General features: G+C 38.4%; 1 protein-coding gene across 1 annotated transcript in view; it reads right to left on the bottom strand.

Annotated features, from left to right (window-relative positions):
- The window catches only part of UXS1 (UDP-glucuronate decarboxylase 1), a gene marked incomplete at its 5' end in the record, with an annotated part of 56,767 nt that extends 30,750 nt beyond the window's left edge, over positions 1-26,017 (bottom strand). The window contains 6 exons of the mRNA XM_008635837.2: positions 893-1,073; positions 5,820-5,880; positions 9,383-9,426; positions 11,532-11,580; positions 14,276-14,303; positions 25,873-26,017. Coding sequence (XP_008634059.2) covers positions 893-1,073; positions 5,820-5,880; positions 9,383-9,426; positions 11,532-11,580; positions 14,276-14,303; positions 25,873-26,017 — 508 coding nt within the window. The remainder of the gene's footprint in view (positions 1-892; positions 1,074-5,819; positions 5,881-9,382; positions 9,427-11,531; positions 11,581-14,275; positions 14,304-25,872) is intronic.
- Between the last annotated feature and the right edge of the window lie 4 nt (positions 26,018-26,021).

Below are 26,021 nucleotides of genomic sequence, written 5' to 3' on the forward strand. Positions count from 1 at the left end.
AACTGCTCAGTTATTTTTTTTCCCCTTAAAATGAACAAGCACATTGCTACAGAGTTTTAAAAGGATGGAGCACACCCACCAGAACTGCAGTGTAATTTGAGCAATGCTTTCACTGACTCATTATATAGTTAGATACTCCCACAGAAGTCTATAAATGCATGTCTCTCTCAAATACAACAATGTTAAGGGTGCCTTAAAATCTGGCATAATAGTTTGAAGTTTATGATACTTCAGATGCTGAGCCACTACTTTGAAGCAGAACATACTTTTGTTCGTTTGTTTGTTTGCTTCTTTCTTTAGGATTGGTGTATTTTTTTTTTTGTTTTTCCATTGAAAACTAGGGAAATTCTGTGCTGCTGAATTTCCAACTCTACAGGTTGAAAAATGCCTGTACCTAAAGTGGAGCAATGTTTTCTACAGAAGACACTAAAGGCAACTAAGGAAAGTTAATCTCCTCTCAACTGACCATACACAGTTGCAGGATGCATGTCTAAGTAACTGCAGCCCAAAATTAAACTTCAGTTCATGAATTATCTGGACCACAGACTCTGTGTGTGTAAGCTTGTCCAGGCACACAGGAAAGTGCAACAACACATGGGACAGCAGACCAACCCACTGCCATCTTGCATTCTCACAAAATCAGTCACATCAGGATGTTTCTAAGGTCTCTTTCCTCCCATCCACTTGGAGAAGAACTAATTTCCATGACAAAAGTACTCTGAACTTCTTACTCCATACTGATCACAGAAAATAGGCTAACTGTAAACAAAGCACACAGATATTAGATAGATCAACCCAGAACTCAGTGCATAAATTTCATTTCTTTACAGACACACACACTTAGAAGGGAAAAGCACAAAAAAGTGCAAATACCAAAGCAGAGCCTACCTACCTTCAATGTACAGGGGCTCAACGACATCGTGATTTATCAGTTCGAAGTTCTCATGACCAATCCAGTGCTCCACATTTCTTTTCCTGCCCGTAAAGAAGTTGTCCACAACTGTAACCTCATGGCCATCCATCATTAGTTTGTCAGTAAGATGAGAACCCACAAACCCTGCTCCTCCAGTTATCTGCGTTAGGACAGTTGGTATGAATTTCTTTTTCTTTTTACAGAAACACTAGACAAAGTCTACAAACATGAAGACAGAACAGTAGGTTTCAGCTCTTTGCTTACTCCAGGGGAAGCAACTCCATTTCCATGTATATCTTTTTTCCAAGATTTACAGCTTTTAAAATTTTGAGAGACATACTTGACATATTTCATCACTGTCAGGCTAGAAGGTCAGCTACCTATTCACATCAACAAAATCTCTTTCTCAGATTACATTATTTTCCTTTTTTTCCTTCGAATTGGATTGTGCTCTTCTTTGTGACAGCAAAGTCTGAAAGATGCAGAAAGGCAATAGGAGAAATTTCTGCAAATCCCATTTCTCAGAAAAAAAAAAAGGTATGACAGAATGCCAGGTTATTTTCATGTCAGGCTTGTCAGACATGTAAAATCCAGTTTTTGTCTGGTTTTAATGGAATACATGCTGGGTGTTCTAAGTAAATACTGTAAGTTTTCACCCGGAAAGGAAGAAGGGAATTCTTCGAAGACCTTTCATTTTAATTTCCTGCTTTCATTTTAAATCACTCCTTCTGTGTTTTAATGCATCCATAGCTTACATCATTCTGGCCTGAGGAGGTCAGGCAGTTGGATTAGATGATCTTTGTGGGTCCCCTTCAACTGAAAAAACTCTGTTCTATACCATTAGCTCTGACATGCAGCATTTGCCTGTCTTGGAACTCTGATGTTCTACTGCAGAAACAAGCAGAAATAAAATATTTAAAACCCTGTACGCCTGTTTTATTGAAGAAACAAGAAAGTTCATTAATTTTTCCCTTTTTGCACCACAGACTTTAACAGCAAACAAACTAACAAAAATCACTAATTCAGTACTGAAGCAGTCAGCACAATAAGTAGAACTGCAAGTTGTGTGACACATCCAGACCTATCTACAGAAGCAATTATTTTCTCTGCATTTCATAAACTGTTTTCAAGAACGAAGACACAACAGATCATAACTCTCAAAGAGTGGACTTGTAAAAGACCTCAGTGGCATCAGCTATATCATATAGCTGCATGATTAAATTCACATTTTGAAAGTGATTCAGCTGTTGACGCCCATTCTTCAGCTGTAGTGACAACTAACTAAGCAATGAAAGGACAAGGTGGAATCAAGCAGGAATCCAATGAATGGATGGTGTACTACAATAACAAAGTGCTGTGTGGAAAAGGATGAGATGCCTTAAGTTCTTCCACTTCAGGTTAGTCAAAAGTTAACCATTTCTCCTGTCCACTACCCTGCCAGAGCAGGTTTTTTTTTTTTTAAACTACAAAAAAAGCAAAAAAAAAAACCTCCAAAGATTGAAAAGGAAAAAAACATACAAAAACAACATCTGTTTTCTTTTGTAAAAACTTGAATGTCCACGTCTTGTAGTCTCATGCTTCTTTTTCTTATTAAAAATTCAGGGACACTAGTGTGTCAAAGCAACCGTATCAGTTAATAAAAGAATAGTTTAGTTGGTCTATTTAGTATTCTTCTGAGTTTGTCAGGGCTTCCTTGTAACAGATTCAACATTCCGTTCCCTGACAAACCTGAAGGAGAACCAGGATTTAGGAGAAAGACAGACAGACAGAATGAATGAATCTCGAGGCTCCCATTATGCTGCAATAGAGAAGAAGCAAGAGCAGGATTTTGGCAGAATGCTGTGAATGAGGAAAGAAGAGCAGTAACTGAGGGAGAACAGCCCTTTGCCATGTCTCACCACTTAGCGGGGGGGGGAAAATCAAACTCATGCATGGAAAACGTAATGCCATGAGTTTATCCTGACTTTCAAGCAAGCTGCAGCCTTGCTGAATGTTACAAGGGTTTTGGCTTTTTTTGGTGGTGACCAGGATAAAACTCTTCTATAGAAGAACCTACTCCTTCAACTGAGGCCCAAGGAAATCTCCTGCTACTATTTCTATTTCAAGATTCTAGAGAAGATAAAATCAATGCTTGCAATATATGTCTTTGGTGCAGTAAAAGGAAGTGTCTTCTTCCCCTTTTGAAAAACAAATCATAACAAAACCAACCAAAAAAAGGGCAAAAAGCACAAAAACCCAAAGGAAAACAGCATACAAAAAGAAGAAAAAAAGCACCAAAAAAAGGCAAAAAAAAGAGCACAAACCAATTTTGTCTGGAAAGAAGTTTCCAACTGCCTTAAACCTACCAGTAGTTTTTATGATAAATCTAAGTTGGCTTTATTAACATATCGCTTCCATGCATGTTAGACAAAAAACTTAAGAAATCATGAAAAAGGAGTTGAATTTCCCCTGGAAAAGTAAAAAACTGTGTAAATTATGTTTTTCATCATTACTTGAGGCAACATTTAAAAAAAGATGATTTATCACTGAAGTTCTTTGTACAACCTTCCTGTAATCACTCATAAATGCATAATTTCTAAATATTACTTCCTGCAAATCACAATGACATATTAATCTACATAATCATAAGTTGTACATGAATCATATCCACATCAGAACTGGAACACCAGCACTTGGGTCTTAAAACAAATTCTTTATTAAGGCAACATTAATAAAAATATTTAATGACTTAGTAGTGCAAGTATGCTTGGTAACTTCAGCACCCAATAAAAGGCACAAATATTACTGATAATTTTCTTCACTAGAGGCACTTAAAAGTTTGTCTATCTATTACACAAGTTCATTGCTGCTGTGTGCATTCAGATTCAAAACATCTTATGTCCTATAAGGAAATTATATTAATTTTCTTGTTTTCTGCTTTTATCAGTTTACTATACATTCAATTCAGAAAAAACCCCACCCAACAGACTGAACCAACGGCAACACCATCTTCCACAATAACATAATTCCTTCTCTTGCATGTGAAAGCCTCTGGTCCAGTCACTTCAGAGAACTCAGGAAATAGATAAATCATGCACAACAAGGTGAGTATCTCTTTTCAATGAAAGTGACAGGACATCTAGTCTTAGCTGAGATATCACCACTACTAGAAATCATCTCCAAAGAGATGCAGTGTAATAGAAAATAACTGCTAGAACTGTTGTCTGATCAGGACAGTGCTGTGGGGATCTCCAGGATGGAGTTGGAGACTGCAGTCAGAACAAAAAAAAGTAAAATCAAATGAAGAATGAATTCTAGGAAAAGATTTAGTATTAACAAAATACAAAGCACATGATCTAGCAAAATTCGCTTGGCTGGCCAATTCTTGAGAATTTTGAAGTGTCATGCAAGGTTTTTATGGGAACTTCAGCTACTTCAGCTTCTTCAGAAGAACATGGATTATTTCCCCTAGGATTATGACAGCAATATTGTAACAGAAGGGAACTGTCCACATGGGCAGGAGGCCTATGAATGCCCATCTGAGTTGGCACAAAACTGGTCAGAACAACCTGCCACTCCTTTTGGCCAGCTTCCTCTTCAGTCATTTAAACTCTACAAAATACATGAGGAACCCAAAAGCTATTCACCTCCAGGTCAGCTGAAAATACTCCTATTCCAACTACTTGCCATCTCTGTTGAAGCAACAGATTTCAACAAAATATACAGTATTTTTCAGTGGCAAAGTCTGGAAGTGAACATTAAGAGCTCCACAGCCTGTTAACAGCTTTCACTAACACTTTTCTTGAAAGTACATTCTCACTTACACAGAAAACATGACATTAAGGTTACTTTATCACCCTTGCAAATACATGAAGTACACAATTTAGGAATTTTTAGAATTAAACCTCTCTCTATTTTCCTCAGTTTATTTTCTATATTCAACAGGGGCACTGGGAGTCTACAGGTCTCCCTCCTTCAGACTGTCATAAAAATGACAGAACATCATTGCAGAACTAAACTAATTTGGTAACGCTTAATTCTTGGTGAAACTTCGCAATAGCAATGAAGACTATTGCCTAACAATGCAGTAAAATAACTTTATCTGCATGTTTTCAGTTTTTTCTTCAAAATCTTGAAGTCAAAGCAAACAAAAGCACCAGCTAAGTTAGGCATGCTGCAGGGTTTTGTCCTAGACTTTACTTTTTACTAGAGAGGCAGAAGTTCATACTCTATTTTACACATCTCAAGTAGCTATACTTTCTCTGCCTTCAAAACAGGGGGACAATCCCCCACCCCCCCACCCTGACAAACAGAAACAAGGAAATATCTAGGTCACAGATAACTTCAAAAGTGTTTGCAGACAAAACTGTAAAGTTGATTTGCAGCACAATTCACTAAGTTTAAGAATGCCTTGGACAACTACTTGTCCTGACTTAACCTGCCATCCTCTTCCATCCTCAACTGCTTATGAGGCTTCAAAATAACAGGAAAAACAGAGAAGAAACAGAGGGATGACCATTCCCTCCATAGCAACTTCTTTTCTAGCCTTATGACTAGATTTTGCCCAGTTTGGCCAGACAAGGTTCCTGTCAAGATGTGCTTAAAAAGTTTCCTGGTCTCTGCAAGTTTAAGCCATCTGGGAGCACACACAGAGACTCTTTGGAAATGTGATCCTGAGAAGTTACAGGGAGAGCAGTTTAATTGGCAAGTCAAACTTCAAAAGCAGAGTCCAACCAGAGTTTATATGCTGAGTTTGAGAACATCAACACAAATAAGTGAAGCACTGCCCTAAAACCTGTGCAACACATATGACATCCAAGGTAATTCCCTTTATCCTGTCTTATGTCTTTAATCCTACAAAACAGATTACATTCCACAGATATTTTGGTATTTCCCCAAAACAACCTCCAAGTAAACACCAACTTACCAGGATTCTTTTACGATCCTTTTCTGATAAAAATTTCACTGGTGGGTATTTCTGGGTGAAACTATAGAACATTTCAAAACAAAGAAGAAAAACTAAGTAAGTTTCAGCCTTGTTTCTTCTTCCACATACTTGTCTTTGAAATGTGAGAAACTACTCTGAAAACCTCCTATTCTTGAAGTTCTGCTAAGAGTATATTTAGTCCTTTATTCTAAAAAAGGATCTGGATCAACACAAGACAATGCCTATGCACGGTGAAATATCAAAATCCATCTGCAAAGAGCGCTTTTAAAATTTCTGCCTGATTTTATGTAATGAATCACTTGACTTCTACCTTTTGAGAGCAGAACTAGTGCCAGGCATGACATCACACGAGAATAAAACAATAAAACATGAGCAGTGATTGGACACCTCTTTTTAAAGTTTTAAAAGGCAAGCAACATTCTTAAAAGCTCTGGAAAAGAAAGCAAGTTGTATTGACTTACCGCATTGACTTCAAACACTTCTTGAAGTTTCAATGTGAAACTTACAACATGAATTCTCCTTAAAGTTTTACAAAAACCAATATAAAGTTTACAATCAGAATGCTGAAAAAATACATTTTAAGATACTTCAACAATTTCTATGAGAGAGCTTATTCAGCATGAAAACTGATCTTAATTTTCTTAGAAATAGCTAGACTGCCATTTATTTGATGGTCTTCAAGCAAATGTAATTTAATTTTTGCACCTTCTTTACAGGAACTTCAACCAAAACCACCATAAAATAAAATTATGTGACGTATGAATCTTAAGTGCTCATCTCTTGATGCCTCAAACCTTAGATGAACTTCTCTTCCTCCCTGGCATGCATTCTGCATACAGCAACAAAGTCCTCTGAAAGAAGGTGTGAATTTTTTTTATTTATTTCAGTAATTAGCATCATAGTCTTGGCAATTTATTACCACAGATTTTTCTTAACTAAATATCAGCGTGACACTGCACAAAAATCAAACTATGGTTACTCTTCTCCCCCAGTAAGTCCACAGGCTAGAGATGCAGCCTGATGTAGCACACAGGAGCCAAAAATGACAAGAGTTATTACATCTTGCTATACTCACAAACAGACGGTGACTGAACTGACCCTACAACTGTGATCTTGAAGCACCTCCTCCTCTGCTTCTAACCTGCAGTACTGGCTCAACAGGAATTCTTCAGTGCCAGAGCACAGATGCTTTTGTACTTTATCCAATTTTCATCACAGCATGAAAGCTGCTTTCAGTTTCTTGGATAGGGGAAATATGGCAATGGAACCTTCCAACATTAGCCACACACGGAGACTCAAAAAAAAGCTACCTACACTTGTCTTACATTACATACAGGTCACTAACAATTTCTTTGATTTATGCTGAAGCAGTGAAAGACAGCAGTACACAAGCACAATGCAGACATGTAAAACACATCCTTTCTGTGACAGAGAGGACAATTCACTCATAACAAGAGATTTATGGAGTTCAAAAAAAGTTTAAGTGCCAAATAACTAGATGCAAGGCAAGTCTCTCTCCTCCATTTCCAAGACCACTATTTTAAGGTTGCATTAATCCATCCTGGAGTCATATTGGTGCCACAGGGACCTCACAACCATTTTTGCTCCTTCCATTACACCAGTAGCAGTTTACAGACAGCAGGATAGAGTTTGGCAGACAAATGATGAACTTTTGGCAACAAAATGGAGTTTATCTTGACTTAATGTTTGCTTTGATGATTACGTGGCAATGCTTTGGCTGTTAAATTCTTAATAAAACTTTACAGCTCTAGCTTCAGTTAAACAACCTCTTGTCATGAGACTAGCATTATGGAATTCTTGTCTTTCCTGCTTCTCAGAAGCATGAAGATGGATTGCGTTCAGGTTTTATCAGCTTATGAGGTAAGAAAACATTGACACTAGAGTAAGCTTTGCAAACTGGATCAGCTTTCAGGCATCTGACAGTGAGTAGTTATTTACTGTCACTTCACACAGATATAAAATTTAAAAAATATTACTTGCAACAACCCACATTCAGCTGAATCACCAGAGGTAAATGCCTACATTATTTTATACATATATTTGAAAAATAATAATAAGACAATATTAAGAGCCCCCTCTTTTGTGAAAGTATAATTTCCAGATTGGTTCATACAGAGGTAAAAAAATATTTTGATTCTTTCTCATTTTTCCTAGAGGTCTGAAACAAGACTTATCAATACACATGAAAAGGCAAGAGTATTTATATAGCTTCTGGGAGAAGTATTAATTTAATGGTTCTGCTCAACAACTCGTATTTTTTCAAATGAGCAACAATTATTAAATAAAAAAGAGCCAATCAGGATACCCTCCCACAAAGGTCCTCTGTGAATGGCAGAAGAAAATACCTGGATTACCCACAACTGAAGCTGAAGGTTTCCTGGACTATCAACAAAGATTAAATAAATCAACTGAATGTTTTGTCAAGGTGGTGACACAATCTGCAATTTGTTTCATATTGCCAATATATGCCTAGTTCAAACTATGAAGTTCACATGCACATTGAGAGATGAGCAATCAGATCAGTATTCTCACTGAAATAAATGGCATGTGGCAGGTCACTGAACCTTTCAAATCAATTGTAAAAAACAGAACTGAAATTTTTTCTCCTTTTTTTTTTCCTTACAGCCCAGGAGGGGTGGGAGGAGGAGGGGCAGCTGCTCACTGACAAGACAAAACTCTGAACACCAAAGCACTGCAGGTGTCAAGCATATCCCTGGCCAGCCACAATGGTATTCTGTCCCCTCTCCAGAGGAGCAGCACACAACCACCAGTATGCAATACCCCATGAGGGTTACTGGTACTGCTTGGACAACCCAGCCTCGGCCCTTTGCAATGCAGCACTCTCTGCTTTGCCTGGGATACCAACAATGTCACCTGCAAAACAGTACCACTGGCAAAAGAAACAAGTCCGTGTCAGAGCTGACAGTTCCCACCCCTATACCAGACCTTATTTTGTGATGAAAAGCATCTGTCCATGAGGACGCCCAGATCAGAGAACTGATCTGATACAAAGGCAAACAGGCAGAGTGAGGGATAACACATTCCCTTACAAATCCTGAGGGAAGCAGGTCAGTCAGGCTCATCCAAAGCATATACAGAGACTAAGATGCACAAGTGAATCACTGTACAGTAGCTGAACCACAGTAACTGATCACAAGTGTGGGAAAACTGTGGTAAAGCATATTTTAAGTCTCTTGAAGATGAAACCAGAATGTCTTAGCAGACATAAACCACAGTAATCCATTCATCAGCTGGACTCCAAATAGCAAATTCCTCCACAGGATTTGAACTTTACAAGAGTACAGCACTCCCAGCTTGGTTTGGTAGGATCAATCAGCCTGAATACCTTAACCATTACTGTCTTAGCATTCAATGCCCTGTCCTCACTTATATATGATAACAACTCAAAGGTGCTGAAAGTATATACAAAAATTTATTTCAAGCTTACAACTACAGAACTGACTGCTACAGAAAAGAAATTGTGCCTTTGAGCTGCTTCCCAAATTCAGCAGATGACATACCTTTTTTCTAGATCTTTGATTTTCTCCCTTAGAGGTGCAACAGCCTAAAATAAAGGAAAAACATTTAATCTTTGAAGAATTAAACAAGATCCACATCACAAAACATGCACATAGGAAGTTGCCTTAGAGCAAAAATCATAGCGAACAGTCTCCTATGCAGATCTTTACTGAAGACATTCCAGGAAACTTACATTTTATAAGCCTCCTTTACATAAAAAGAATCTTGAACCCTTTCCACCAAAAATCAAATCACCTATAACAGTGTGAAATGAAATCCCTCAGCTTACCACTGAAAACAAAACATCTCAAGGCTACGAGTACCATAGTCTTGACAAGGACATTCAATGTTATGATTCCTATTTGGCAAACTGGAGTCATAAGTGACTTGTCTGAGGTTGTCAAAGGTAGTCTATATCCAGCAACAGCACAGTGGGACAGTAATTTAAACCTCAACTATTTAAATGGACAACAGGTAAGCACACAGAGGACACAGGCACAGAGAGAAGGACATTAGCTCCAGTGAAATGACTGTAGTTCTCTCAGAACATGCTATGCAAATTTTAAGATACATCGTGTTTAAATATCTAAATATGTTGTACATCATGATTTGAGGGTGTATTTAGGCTTAAGAAAATACTCAAAGAAAATCTGTTAGAAAATATGGTTCACCTACCAAGTTTTCATGGCTTTACAAGAGAGAATCACTTAAGCTGGCATCAGTTTCAGTTTCTTTATCACAGGACCCAAATTTCTAACAGTCTTGCTGAATTTCGGCAGGAGTCCCTGAACTCTTGTTTTTAAGTTTACTAAAGCCTTGTCATAAAATTTAGCTTCTAGGGCTATACATAAGTCGAAAGCTGTCAGAGGTTCTAACTGGTACTAAGTGGCAGCACATCAGTAACCATCGCCAACTTGTTTTATACAAATACTTCTGATTAGAGCTAGACAATTCAGGAACTTCATAAACTGAATAAAGCTGCATATTTGTGTTAAAAGGAAATTATATGGTATTGTCATTTATATTCATTAAATATTTAGCTCTGGAGAACAGCAAATAGTTCTTGAAACAGTTATACTTATTCTGATAGTGTAAGACATTATACAAATACAGCTTTAAAATAAGATCCAGAAATGCCCAACTTCTCAGACCTTACAGTAACTCCGATCTACACATCGAATTTCAAGTATCTCACCATTCTTAAAACAACTGGAATTTTCACAATGCTTGTTGCAACACTTACCAGAATTAAAAAAAAAAAACCCAAACAAAAAAACAAAGAGAGAAGAATGCAAAAGATAAACTAAGAATACAAGCTCTCCATTGATTTTAAGCAATTTCAGTGGGCTGCTCACTGTGTCCAGAGGAACAACTGCTATATAAACCTGCTGGAATACAAGACACTAGGCAGACCAGACTACACTAGTACAGGAACACACACCCACACAAGGGTAAGGGGTATCAACCTCAAGGACTTCTCTATCTATTTAATACTTTGTTTTATTGTTGACTGGAAGCCTAAAACATTTGGAGCAAGATCTGTTGCACACATTCTTAATATTTCACAACAAACTGAGGCTGAAATGGAAATTCAGAGGTATTGGTACAGAAGTTCAGAACCACTAATATGTTCAGTACCCATGCCTACTTCAGAAATTGCCAGGACTTGTGCTTAAAGCATTGGCACTGCATGCCCTTCCCCAGCCACAAACATTGCTATCTTTGATCATTTGATCATTAGCTAAGAACAAACCAAAGCAATTTTGGACACCTTCAAATTTGTAAGGCACCTTATATATACTTCACATTTTGTAAGGGAGTCAGAGGAAAGAATGTGGGTACATCCTTTCAGTAACAAATAAAGCAGTTCTTGGGAGGATTCTACCATAGTCTCTACAGCAAATTCATCAGCAGAACTACCACTTTCAAGAAAAGTTTTAATGAAAATAAAGCAGAGTCACAGATCAGTGTTAGAAACTCCACTAGAGCAAAGAACAGTTAAAAACCTGAGGTACAGACAGAAACCTAATGCTTTGAATGGTTTTAGCATAATGAAGAGTAAGGAGAGAAAACTAAATATAGCCCTTCAATATGAAATGAGTGAAATGGAGTCCTCAAGATAAAACAGATTACAACTATTAGAAAACTAACCTCCTCTATTCTACTTTCCACCTTCTGATCCCCATTTTCTTGAAGAGACCTGTTGGCAAGAACAGAAAAAAAGTAATCCATACCTAAGCAATAACAGCTCCACTGCACCTGCATCACGCTAAAACAGCATCCTCAAAGCATCCCGAGTTAGTATTATTTCAAAGACATAATTAGAACGACTTAAAGTGGATGGTCTAATTTCCATTGAAATCCATCAGTTTGGCAAAAACTGAACCAAGCCCACAGGAAAGAACAGTAATAACAAAAATGACATTCATTTTACATAGAAAATAAACTTCATTTTAGAAAAGTGTCTAATTATTGGTTTTGAATGTAACTTTATTGTGCAAAGGTCTCTTTGAGGGTCTCTGCTTACTGTATGCTGACAAAACATTTTCCCTTAATGCCACTACAGTATCAATCAAAGAGAGAAGGGCAAAAGTATCTCACTTTGACTTTGAACTTTTCCAAACACATGGGAAAAAACCCCCCAACTGCACTAAAATGTGTCTTCAGCAACCGCCTGATGGGCAATACTGACTTTTCACACAAATGTTACTCATTTGAAATGAGGCCAAGGATGAAGTATGTCGTGGTAACTTGTGAAAACAGAGTACTGTCTAAAAGGCCAGTGTCTTGCACAGATCTGTGTGGTCTTATTTAGCACCTGATTGTGTAAAGTGTCTCAGTTGTGTTCACTCTTGAGTAAATTTGTAGAAATGTAGAATATGTATTTTTAAAGTCTACCTCTTGTATCAAGGTTATGCAATTTTCCTTACACTTGTGTAATTATATATTTTTTTAAATGAAACCTTCTGAAAGGGGAATTATTTATCTCACAGTAGTAAGTTTTTGCATACTAGAGGATTCATGGGTATCCAACATAAAATGGAGTTCTTTCAAGTGAAAAACAGAGGGCCTTTACTTGGGACCTGAACTCATTACACCTACAGGAACAGAAGATCCTTTGTTAAGCAGATATATTTATATATATACACCACACTGTTACAAGTAAGAGCAACGATCCCCTTCATAACCCTCTGTAAAACTCTCACCTTTTTAAAAAGTCAGCTCACCTATTACTGAGGCAAAGACCTTACCAGCCAGATTTATTTTTATCTCTAAAGAATACAGTAAATTCCTACACTAAGACAAACATTCCCTGAACTATCTTTTCAAACCAAGTTGTCATTTGTTGCATTAGTGGCAAATAAAACCCCTGCAGCTTCCATAGAATGAATTTACTATAAGGAAGCAATATTAAGCTATCCTGGTGGATTTTGAAAATGTTTTCCCAAGTAACAGAAATTTACAAAAAACTATGCAAACAACTGTGGAACAGATAGCCTTTCCTGTCTTATAAGTGAGCATGGAAAATTTGGAAAAACCCTCAGAATTTTAAAAGGTCCCCTCAAAAATAGTTCCTGCTATTTTTTATTCACAAATCCTGGAACTCAAGGACTGGCACTCTGCAGTTTATTTTTTAATGAGAATTTCCTCCTAACAAAGACAATCCTTGTTGGCTGAGGATCAACATCAGACCTTCAGAAATAATTTTCCCCGTCAACAGCTCTATAAAGGACATCTCAAATAATAATTCAGATGAAGGTAGTGGCAGAATTTGTAAGGATGGCTTATCAGGGAATAAACACCCTGGATCCCACACCCACCCGTCCTCCTCAAACCTCTCTCTGAGGTTCTTGTCCTTCGTTAAGAAATGCTCAGCTGCTCATGAAACAGCTGCTAAGCTGCCGTAGTTCGCTGGTCATGACAACATGGTAATCTAAATGATATTCCCATCTGCAAGCCACAGCAGCCCAGCAGCTGTTTGCCTGACAGCTGAGCACTCTTTGCAGCAACAGTGGGAAACTATAAGAGGAGCAGAATGGACCACTTGGGATAGGAACAGACTCCAGGGTAAGCTGTCCTGGGTGAATTAGAGCCTAGAGAAAATTCATATTTTTTCTTATATTGTCTCAAACTTTCCTTACTGTGTGCTGCTAAGCGTGGCAACAGAATACCAAAACCCTTTACTAGCAAAACAGCATAGTAAAATATTTTGTCCTCTATATACAATGACTTTGCTGTAAGGAATAAGCTGTCCTCATACTCTTCAATTTCTTTTGCAGCTGTGAATTTTCCTGGAGGACAAACTCACATGCAAGCAGAAATGTGAAAATCTGAATGTTTTGCAAACATATTGCTTGTCTTTCTATTTCTAAAAGAAAAAATTCTAGGGGACAATGCAGGATTTTCTGCTTTTCAGCAGTTAAACCACCAGATTCTCTACCAATTAACTGTGGAGGAGGAAAAACTCTCCAAAGCACATTTCTGATTCTAGGTACAGAAATATAATAATAGCAAGCAGTGGAGAATGTGCTGCTCTTCAAAATTTAAGCCCACATTATCACTGAGGTACAGCCACATTTGTGCTGAGGAAAAGCAGAATCCAAGCCCATGCAACCAGGTATGCCAACCAACTGGCCAAAATCAGAAGATGAATTTGTGCAAAAAAAGGCAGATGATGAAGTGTGAGTAAAATCCTGGGCGAGATCTATAGCAAACATTCAACCATTTTTGAGACAGAACACTTTGTATTTAAAAAAATGGTATCAGCTGCTTAGCAACCACCCAAACAACAGTGTCAGCTGCTGTTTTTCTCTCTACTTTGTATATATTGATAGAAAAGGTAAGTTAATTTTATTACACATAAGGATATTCAATACAAAAATTATATACATTACCTCATATTGACAAAGTTTCCCCATACAGCTGGAAAATAAGAGAAAAAACATTACAATGTCATATAGCAGTACATGAGGTCATTTTTTTCCTATTATCATCAGAAAGCATTTAAGACAATATTAAGTATGTTAATCACAAATTATCTAAGTAAGTTACATATACACACCCCCCAAGTGTCTAGAACACAGTTTTAGAGTACGGGTGGAATTCTGATGAGATTACATGAGACGGTAAAAAATATGCAGGAATTATCTAAACTGTAATTTGTTACTGCACACAGATTAAAAAAACCAGAACACTCAACTTATTTATTACGGATGTTGGAAAAAATGACAAGAACACTAAAGAAGCCTTGTAGACCTGAACCACACAAATTGGAAACTGCAGAGTCACAAAAGACTGGCCACTACAGGTGAGAGCTGAACCAGTCCAAAGAGGTGCCACAAGAGTCCTGCATTAAAGGTAGCAAGTGCTTGTATGCACATATGTTCTTTTAAGCAATGCAACTTTTAAAATGCCTCAGTAAGCAAACAAAATTTCTTTATTACTGTTTGTATGGAAAAAGTTTTATAGAAAGATAAATCACAATGTAAAATTGAAAACCAAAGATGTACCAGATGTTTTTAGGTTCACAAAAGATTCAGCTGCCCAAATTACTTTCTACTAGAAAAAAAAAAGTCTGAAACTGATCAGGGTTTAGGTGATTATAAGACGATTATCAGAACATTGAGTTTCCTTTTAACTTTCAACTAAGACACAGAATACAGTTTAAAGTGAAAAAATGAGAAGCCATAAACCAGGCTACACTGCCAAGGAAGACTTGACAATTTCACATCATCAAGATAAAACAAGGTTAACATGGAACAGTTATGTAAGGGACTCTGCAAAACAAGCAACACAGGAAATATACCCCAAATATGTCCAGAAAAATCATTCTGGAGTTGCTCTTTAAGAGACGAGGCTGAAGCTAAGGAGCCAAATTACACTGGGTCTTAGGGAGTAGCCTATATGCAGTATTAACATACATACAGAAAGCTTCTGAAGTGTCCACAGATTTTGCAAGCTGTATTGCAGGTCTCGAGTAGCAGCTAGTAAAGTATTTTGCCTACCTTTAGGCTCTGCACGTACATTTCCATCACTATTACCCAATGAGCTCAAGCAGAGGATGAGGTGTTACAGAAACAAAACAAAAACCACTGCTACAGTCACAGGTACCTTCCAGGCAAGAGGAGAAATGAAACATTCCCAGGAAGGAGGAGTGGGGAGGACACAAATGAGGATTCAGTAATGCAGTTGTTCTAGCCTTTAGGGGATGGCAAAGCTACTGAACTGTTCCTAAGTGCTGAGTGCTGCTGAGTAACTCAAAGAGTAATTCAAAGGAATCCATGACAGACTATGAAAGAAGCTGTAGGAGGGCCCTGTGATATCTGTAGTGATATCATAAAACCTCCTCTCATCTTCTGGGCAAAAGATAGGGAAGCTTTATATTAGAACAAATGATTCATAAAATCCAACTGAATTTTTAAAAAACCCTGGATTTTGTGTTAACTAGATAAAGTAAATTTAATGTGGGGGAAAAAGGGATACAGTGCTGAGCACAGTTAAATTCAAGTTATCTACCCTCTGGCTAGGATTTTAGAATTATGTATGATAACATTAATGGAAAAACACTTTTGTTTCTTTCAGTGAACAGTGACGATCTGGCAGTTACAGGTACAGAATTCTCCAGTTAAACACAACTGAGCTACACTTACAATGAATAATTTTTCTGGGCTAGAGAAACCCATACAAATAATCTAAGTGGTTATGCAGTGGCAGGAAGCATCTGGGTTTAGCTGGTAAAGTAGGAATTGATTGGGGAAAAAAAAGAAAAAAAAAAGAACTGCCAGCTGCAACACAAATACCACCCTCCCAGTTTTGCTGCAAAGACAGTGCAGCCACACTGCATACAAGGAACTGGCTTCCTAAAGAAAACATGTGACTTGCATGTACTCAGCGTCCACAGCAGGGAAGGGATTCACATCCTTCCAGAAACACTGTTTGATATCCTAGTTCTGTTGGAGTACATGACTAGTTGCATTAAACTTTTACGAAGCATATCTGGGTACCACTGAAAAAAAAAAAAATTAAAAATTGCAAAATTAACCACAGAGGAACTATCACACAGAGCTATCTGAAGAACCCTGAAGTCTCTCATGTGTAGAGAGACATTGCAAAAACTCGCTTCAACATACTGACTGTCCTCATAAAGGATTCTGAATGCACAGTTCTAAAAAGGATCTTTTTGGCTACTGGTGCTCACATGGAGCTTACACCAAGGTTGAAGGGATCAGAGCTAAGATTTCTGTACAAGAGTGGAAATAAGGTTTGGCTGTTTTTCTTCCAAATACACAGCTGTTTATATAACGAGCTTACCCAGCAGCAGAACCAGCAGCACAACTCTGGCTCACTGAGGATTTCCTTGTCCTAAAGGTTATGTCAAGGCCAGTCTGACATTCAGGCAAGAATGATGGAAACATAGAGGTAAGTAGGTCCAAATCAACAAGCAGAACGATGAAAATCCTTACAGGCATCACAAAACCACTTGACAGGCTCACCAACTTCAAGCCCCAAAAGCTGCCAACATGGATGGTTAAAAAAATCTTCCACATCAGCAAGGTCGTGAATTGGGCATTACACATAAACCCAAGTTTCCAAAAGCACGAGAGTCCTAACGGACCATCTTTGACCAAACACTAACAACCCAGGAGCTCACTGTAAAAAACAGTTTTAAAAATTCAAGTCTAAAGCCAAATCTTTTAAGCCAAAAAGTATTAATCCAGGATAATAGTCCTGTGCCAATTCTCAGATTGTAGAGATTTAACACCCTCACCTCGCACAGCCATACAGTAAATCCTCTATGAAGATCTTCCTACTCATCCAACTAGAGAGCATTCACAAACAGTCTTCCTGCCATCTACTGAACCTCTGTGCAAGGGAAGAATTCATGATTCATTGGACTAGACAGAAGCTTGTAACCTAACAATTAAGACACTCACCTACAAGAAAAAGAGACAGAGGTTCCACTTATTCTTTCAAAAACTGATTGTAAACTTCACCCAGTGGCTGATTAAGGTCATAGTAAGTTGCCATTAGGGAAGTCGTTAGAATATCTGAATTGTGGTAAGACACATTAAAGCCTGGTTTAATGGCCTGTAGAAGGAGTCAAAATACGACTACACCTATCTGTTTTGAGGTGTGTTTTCCCCTTTGCAACCTTTCCAAAAAATGAGAGAAATAATTTTTATTGAAGCATTTTTTCAAGGTTAAATTGCAAGTACCATGAAGAGCAAAATACATTAGTCATTAATCATTCCAACAGACATTACACTTTAAAGTGATAGCTTCCAGAGAAGAACAACACACCTTGAGTGAAATGATGAAGAACTCTCTAAAGAGCCTCTTCGTGAGAAAAAAGATGTTTCTTAATGCACTAATTGCAGTAGTGTCATTAAAGAGGTATCTGACTAAAGATTAATCACTCAGGGTTTTCAGAAAACCCCAATATTTTTTTGTTTCTTTCCCAGCCTCTGAGGTTAAGCTGTAACTATTTGGCAGGCACAGCCTTACATTAAAATTGTTGTAGATTTTCCAGACTTCTCAAACCTACCTTAAACAAAAGACAATTAGTCACATATGAGTAAAGAATGCCGCCTTTTTTTTTTTTAACTGAATATATTTACATTCCTGGAAATTGAAAAGTTTGTTTAGTTTTTCTCGAGAAGCCTCTTTCTGAAATGATGCTGGATGCAGAGGAGTGCAGTGACTGGGATACTGTCAGCAAAGGAATATTCCAGGAGCTATCCTTTGGATACAAACCAACCCTGCCTGCATTAAGTAAAAAAAACCAACCAACCAAACAAAAAACCCAAACAAACCAAACTACAAAATCTATTAAATCACACTTGAAAAATACAACAGAAATCCCAAGCACTTGGCTGAAGTTTTGCTGAATATCTAATATTAAATGGACAGTACCCTATCACAGTCAGACTTTTAACTCTGATCAGCTGCACTTCATAGCAGGCAAATGTTATCTTTCCAGATCCTCAGAACACAGGATAGGATGTATATTTTCACCTGAATGTCCTTTGCACCTGTCATCTGCAATAATACTTTTTGTACAGGTTTCTATAAAATACAGATTACTACGCTATGAGAACCTTGCATGTTGTATTTAACTCATCCACAATGGGTTGGGGAACCAGAAAAATAACACTGTCACAACCTGAAGGTGGGAAAAAACACAATCCTAAAAGAAGTCTATACCTTTGTCCCTCTTCTCTGAGTCTCTTTAAAAGGCATTAAAATCAAGTCATAAACTATCACAAGTCCTCAACAGTACTACACACTCAATTTGAAATTATAAGCGACAACACTAGTTTCAGCATCACATATATTTTAAAACAGATGTTTTAAGAAGCAAAACTATGATGCCCATTAGAGAGCCAACTGTACCAAAAACCAGATGCAATTTCTTTTAAAACCATTTTCTTTCCCAATTGCTTTGTTGTTTGCATTTTCAGGACACTCTGTTAAAGAAACTTTTACACACACTTTTTTCTAAGTAGATTAGCATTTTAGCTGAAAGCACTGGAATTTTTCCCTGTATCGCCCTCTTTTCAACTTCTGCTCCTCAGAATAAAAAGACTATAAGGTAATGTTTGCTACAAACAGATTTCGCTATCAACAGAAACAGCATGGAGGAATAATATGAATTGATATACAGTCATAATCTGAATTTCTAGAGCAAATTCATAAGCTCTGAACAGCCAAAGTGAATTGCTTCAGTCAAACTTTCCATTTCAGAGAGGTGCAATGGCATTCAAAAGAGTGGGGTTATTTTGGGGTTATTTTGACTCTCCACAGTCACTCAGCAACTTCAGTCTCCCAGAAAAAATAAGGTTTTTGTTTCCAGATAAAGTAAATAATGTAAAGAAAACAATTCTTTCCTTTAGGAAACTTACTTCCCACACAAGACCTTGTGGCTAAATTGGAGAAATATGAGTTTGATGGACTGCTCAAGAGATGGCTGCTGGGTGGCTGCATCCAGGGCTCAATGCCCAAAGGGAGATCAGTAACAACTGGTGTCCATCAGGGGTGTGTATTGAGTCCAGTACTGCTCAGCATCTTTATTAATGACACAGACATAGCAATTGAGTGCATCCTCAGCAAGTCTGCAGATGTTAACTGAGCTGTTAAGGGTATTGAGGGAAGAGATGCCATCCAGAGGGACAGTGACAAGGTTAAGGAGTGGGCAAACACGAACCTCATGAAGTTCATGGTGAAGTGCAAGGTCCTGCACCTGGCTTGGAGCAACCACCAGTATCAGTACAGACTGGGTTACAAGTGGACTGAGAGGAGCCCTGTCAAGAAGGTCTTGGGGGTACTGGTAGAAAATTTGGACATGAAAAGGCAACATGCACTTTCAGCTCAGAAAACAAATCATATGCTGGACTGCACCAAAAGAATTGTGGTCACCCCATCAACTGAGGTAATTCTTGCCCTCTACTCTCATGAGACACCACCTGCATACAGCTCTAGGGCTCCCAGGACAAGAAACACATTGACCTGTTAAAGAGGGTCCAAAGGAGGGCCACAAAATATAGTCAGAGGGACGGAACACCTCTCTTATGAGGACAGGCTGAGAGAGTTGGCTGGGAGAGCCTGGAGAAGACAAGGCTCTGAAGAGACCTTACTGTGGCCTTACTTAAAAGGGGTTTATGAGAACAATGAAGAAAAACTTTCTACCAAGGCCTGTAGTGACAGGACCCTTAAGAGGCACTGGTGTTAGCCTGAAAGAGAGTAGGTTTAACTAAGATGCGAGGAAGCAATTCTTTACTATGAGAGTGGGAAACCACTGGAACAGGTTGCCCAGAAAAGCTGTGGATGGCCCACACCTGGAAACAAGGTGAGGCTGGACAGGGCTCTAAGCAACCTGTTCTACCGAAAGATGTCCCTGCCCATGGCAGTGGGGGGCAGGACTAGATGATCTTTAAAGGTCCCATCAAATGCAAACCATTCTATGACTTGGCCAATGTATTTCAAACTGCCTTTATAGTCTATATTCCATAACAAAACCGTCTCAGTTGTATTCCATTTGTAATTCCAGCAGTATGTTAATTTGCTTTAGAAAATTATTTTACTGATGAGAGTATTTTGCAATATTAGTGGAGATAACAACATTCAATTACTAATCATAACTTTGTATTAAGAAATGTCACCTTCCTGAGTGAAGTTTATGATTGTGCCTTCGGGGAACATACAACAACTTGAATATTAAAAAAGATTAAAAAAAAATACACCTCTGGTAAGTCTACACAGACCTCTGTATGGAAAATAGTTCTTCTTGGTATATTCCCTGAACTGATGCCTTGCTCAACAGTAAAGTTCCTGGCCCAAATCAAAGACAGCAGATAGGAACTGTAGCTTTTCCCACGTGAGAAGTATCTTACACACAAGGACACAGGGTTTGCTAAGGGAAAGATGCTCTCTATCTTGGACAGGACCACCACCACTCTGTGTCAACCCTTCAGCTAGTCATCACCTAGCAAAACAAAGGCAATACAATCACCAGGAAGTTCCTCTACCCTCTCTTAAGAACAAACACTTAAACCTTGGCAAACCAATACCCTCCTACAGCTGTGAGATATAACATTATGCAAATTTTCTTTCTTTACAAGAGTTAATGGAGCTTCATACTGGATGGGAAGGTAGCCAAGGATACTTTTTCTTACATTTCAATTAGCATCATCACTTTATGACTGAATTTTGCTCTTAGTTTCCCAGATGGAAAATTCTCCTGAAATTTTCTATTAAGTCTTTTTTCCAGCTCTCTGTTCACTGTTACTACTCCCTCCTGTTTTGTATCTTCAGCATATCATTCTTTACCACTGCTCCTCCACTGACCCAACTGTTGACTGCTAAGATTGTTTTCAGTGGACTCACAGAATGTTCCAATGGTCAGCACTGTAACTGAAACAAACTCACTTTTCCCACCCACCTTTCACAAACCCCTTCAGGAAAGTTGGTGCAATAACCCCCACCTCTCCCTCTCTACAGTCCATAAACGAGATGCTGAAAACTACCAGTTTCAACCAAACTCTGCTTTGGTCAACCAACCTTAGAAAAAAAGAAACAAGCAATATAAATGTCAGGGAAATAGCCCCCTTTGCAAAAAAAGAGGGTAAAGATGGTGAAAGCTCTAAGAGTGCTCATCCTTGAGTAGAATGATGACAGCATTGTCTCCTGCACATGCTGCAGAAGAGACAAATACTAAGTGGAGATAAAAGATTAAAGACAAATATTAAATGGAGATAAGAGAGGAACTATAAGATTAATTTCTCCAGGATGCCAAAAATTATTTTAAAACATCATGGCTAGCAAGGCATAGTCAGAGTCCATCTATTCCTGACAAACAACTGAAGTGTGAACAAATTTTCATACGCTACACAAGTACAGCTAGTTGCAAGCCTGATGAACAGGGAACTGGAAGCTGTTACCACAGTGAACTTATTTACATAAACCCACAAATGAAAGGCAGCTCTGCAGGGCACAAACCCAGCCAGCAAATGTTTTGGGTTTGACTTGTTTTTTGGTGGAGAATCTATGGCATGCTGACACTAAAAGAAAGCAAGCCTGATGTCCTATACAACCATTTCTAACTCTTCCATGGCCAATCAATCCTGACATCTAGTTATAAAATGGCTGGGGAAGAAAAATTTCTGATGTTGAATAACATTGAGACAGCATGAAGCAATAGGACAGGGCCAACTTGATAACTGCTTTTCTATTACAAAAAGTGGAAGTAAAAGCTTATCAAAACAAAACATTAAGTAGCATTTAACCTTTGTTTTGAACATATGCAAGACAAGCAACATGTGAGGGGCTGGTAAGATTCAAACTGAAAAGCTCACACACACCTTGATATTTTGAGAGGAGAACGTTGCGTTCTTCCTAGCTGATGAAAATCTGACAAAAACAAATGGCTAATCTTGTAAAACGAAGGATAACAACCATGGAAACTAACAATGCTGTGAAAAGTCAAGCCACTATACTACAGGATGTACTTCCCTCACATTATTTTGACATTTCATTTTTAAGTTGTTCCAATAGTTGTGCTATAATTTATCTTACAAAGGAAATGAGGTCTTAAGCTTGGATCTCATGACAGCACCCTACTATTCCATTTTCCCCTTGGAAAAGGAACAAGGCTACTGATATACTTCCCGAGAACCATTTGATCTACAAATGAGTAAAAAGAACTGTTCTACTTTACCAGAAAGAGAGCTCTTAACTTTTTCATTAAGAACACGCAACTGCTGTGTCATATGAAAACATCAGTAGATTATTTACAGTAGCATCAAGATTAAAGCAAACCATGCAGACTGATGAGCTCTGGTCTTTAAATCCTGGCTACAAGATTTCAAGTGTATTTCCAACAACTGAAATAAGCTCCTGATTCTGCAAAGACAGTACCACTGAAGCATGGTAGCATGTCCATATAAAGCTGAATAAACATCTAAAACTTCCAAGGGAGCTGAGTTTAAGGTATCTATGTATTGACGTTCCAACACATGAACAGATGGGATTTTTAAAAACAAAAGAAAACTCCTGGCCTGTATATAAGTTATTCATATTGTGGTGACACTGAAGTTTTTTAACATTATCCATTTAATTGACTGCTATTTTATGATCTGTCTATATTTCCCATTACAGACAATAAAAATCAATTAAACCCACTTCACCTGTTTATAATCACCTCATGTTCTGAAGCCATGGTTTTACAACAGTTTTAAGTTGAAGTGGAGCCCATGACTGAAAGAACTTGTTTCAGCCACCTCCACATGCCCCTCCACCCTACTTTGGTTAGCATTAGCACTCCTGCACTATTTTGCTGGGGGTTAAATCAGAGGAAAGTTGGAGCAGAACACTTTGTCCCTTTAAAAGGGCAATGCAAATTCAACCTCTGAGCAAGGTTTCCCACTATATGTAGTACAGTATAGCCATGCAATGTTCACAGAAGAAGACAGCACTGAGGGTGAGTCAACAAAGCTAATTATGAAGAGTATTAAAAAAAAAATTGAGTAGCAGTCTGACATTACAGAGCGATCCAGACAGCTTGTAGCTGCAGTATCTCCAAATTCATCACCTGGGCAATGGGGAACAACAAATCCCCTTTCACCCAGGGCCTACAGGAAAGGTAAAGTGAAATGCTAAACTTTATTCACTTCATTTTCCCAGGAAATAGTTGCTTAAGTTATAGCAGTTTTTAATTGCCTGCTGCATAGAAATGCTTCTTTTGACTTCTATTTTTATACATACAAAGCATGCATAGCACACTGTTTCAAGTGAATGATTTTTTAAAATTAATATAAGTTAGATTTACAGAAACGAGGCATCAAATGCTACCTTAATCCAAATTCAAATCCAAATCCAAAGCAAGGATCTTTCTGGCTCTAAGTGCTACTGGGGAAACCAGTGAAGTCTATAAAAGAGTTCTAAGGATCTTTAATATGATCCTGACTGTGTATCTCATGCCATGGCGGTACTTCCACCAAAGTAAACAAGACTCCTTCAGAGAGAGTCTCCTAACTGCAGACCTGCAAAGCACATGATGGCAACACTGCCAACAGCACTGCCAGCTTCCCATTCTACCACTGTGCACCACCTCCTCAAGGTGGGCCAAAACAGCTGTCGAATACCCACACTGTCAAATGGCTGTAACACAAAAGGGGGATCTCAGTCCAGACCAGTTCCTTCATCTGGTCCACAACAAAGAAATTTCAGTCATTGTATGATGTGGAGCAGAGATACCCAAGACAGCCCAGTCATCCACCAACTTGTGGGACATTACCAAGAGGGCCACTCAATGAGTCCTGAGAGTGAAATAGTTCACAGCCTTTCAACAGTCTGCAAAAAGTTCTTTCTCTAGTTTGCAAACTCGCACAGAGAAGTTCTTCAGGCATCTTTGTAACAAATTTGCATTTAAAGGCAAAACATTCCTATGAAGTAAGACATTTTTCTAAATGATACTCCCAAAACATTTGCTCAGGGTTTCACACACAGGCTGACAAAATGGCACTATTTAAAAAGTCCTATCCTCTAGCTCACAAAAAAATAACGTACTTGCCAACTATTTCATTCCCTGTAAAATGTGCTCCCAGTCTGAATGCCCATGCCCTAATACTGAATGGAAATTCATGGAAAGGAGGCGCACAGCCTAAAAACACTTAGTCATTTGGAGAGTACTTCAGAAAGAAGGAATGTGAGAAGTGCCAGCACATACACCTACACCAGCAGCTCAGTTTTCTCAGATTCTATGCTATTTCAGTTGGGCATTATCTGACTCCAAGCAGAGCATAGTGATGATTCAGTAACATTGTGAGGAGTACTCTTTTAGGAAATGTGAATGGGATCATAAATAATCACTCCTGTAGAAAAGCAAACAAAAAATATTCTCTCTAGAATCTGACAGACCAGTGGCATCTGCTACCATATTATACTGTGTAGCTGACACCTAAGGATTCCACTACTTTTGATCTCTAGTCAAAATATGGAAAAGCACAGCACATTAGATTTGCAAAAAACACATTCCCATCAGACACCAACGTATTCTCTTTCCAAGCCATTTTTTTTGCCACGCTGACCTGCAGTCCCTCTCCTCCTCCACTTTTTTTCTGAAACCCAAAGAACAAGTAGTCTGAAGGCTTCTCCTTAAGGCTAACTTTTACTCACAAAGCTATAAAGCAAACACCAACTACTATCCACAGAATGTAATCAATAGCTAGGTCCCAATGAGCACATCAACTGCCACTCAAATCAGTATTTTCACAGCAGCCTATTAACTTCTGCTTTGAAAACTATCATTTTTAGCAAAACATGTAAGCCTTTCAAAGTAAAAACAGACACTAAGCTGTCAGGATGCAAGGGATCTGAAGTCACTTGGACAAACAAAGTGTCCTGAAAGTCAGAGCTGAAACATAACTTCAACGGTAACAGCAGTATCTAAATAGTAAGGTCCAGTAAAGACAATAACACATGGTAATAATGGGAATTGCTGTGTTTCTGTGTTAGGAAACACCACCCCTCTGACATTACTTGTGTTGTACCTCTCCACCTTCCCAAATCCAAAGGGAGGATCCTAAATGGGATGCGCACTCACCCCCAAAGCTAGCACACCTATATGTGCTTTCAAGCATCAAGAGAATCACTTGTTCCCTACCTAAACTGACAAGGCATCTACATAGAATCTACCTGAGTCTGAAAACAAAACAGGCTAAAATAAAATAAATTAAAAATACAACAGAAAAAAACAAGAAAGGGCAGAGAGTTGACAGGACAACGTTTTAAATCCTTTTAAAATCTATCTGACTCACTCCTAGTAAGTGAAGTCATAAACATCCCCGTCACTGGCTATTCTAAGATTTTCTCAAGTACCTCTGTGCCTCTCTCCCGGCTCTTAAGACTCCAGCTACGCGCTGAGTTAATAAACAAACATTTATTTAGCCCCCGAAGGACTTGGGAGGATTTTACAAAAACCAGACACGAGGCCTACCCTGGAAAAACTTCCCTGAGGGCTGCTCACCGCTACCAGGTCGCGATCGGGGCGGACAAAGCGCGGTCTGAGGAAAGAGCGGCTGCGGAAACACTCCCTGAGCCACGTCCCGCTCGCCCCGTCCCCGCAAGCCCTCGGGACGGGGCAGG

This window comes from Corvus brachyrhynchos, unplaced genomic scaffold (assembly GCF_000691975.1).
Source record: "Corvus brachyrhynchos isolate BGI_N302 unplaced genomic scaffold, ASM69197v1 scaffold83, whole genome shotgun sequence".
NCBI lineage: Eukaryota > Metazoa > Chordata > Aves > Passeriformes > Corvidae > Corvus > Corvus brachyrhynchos.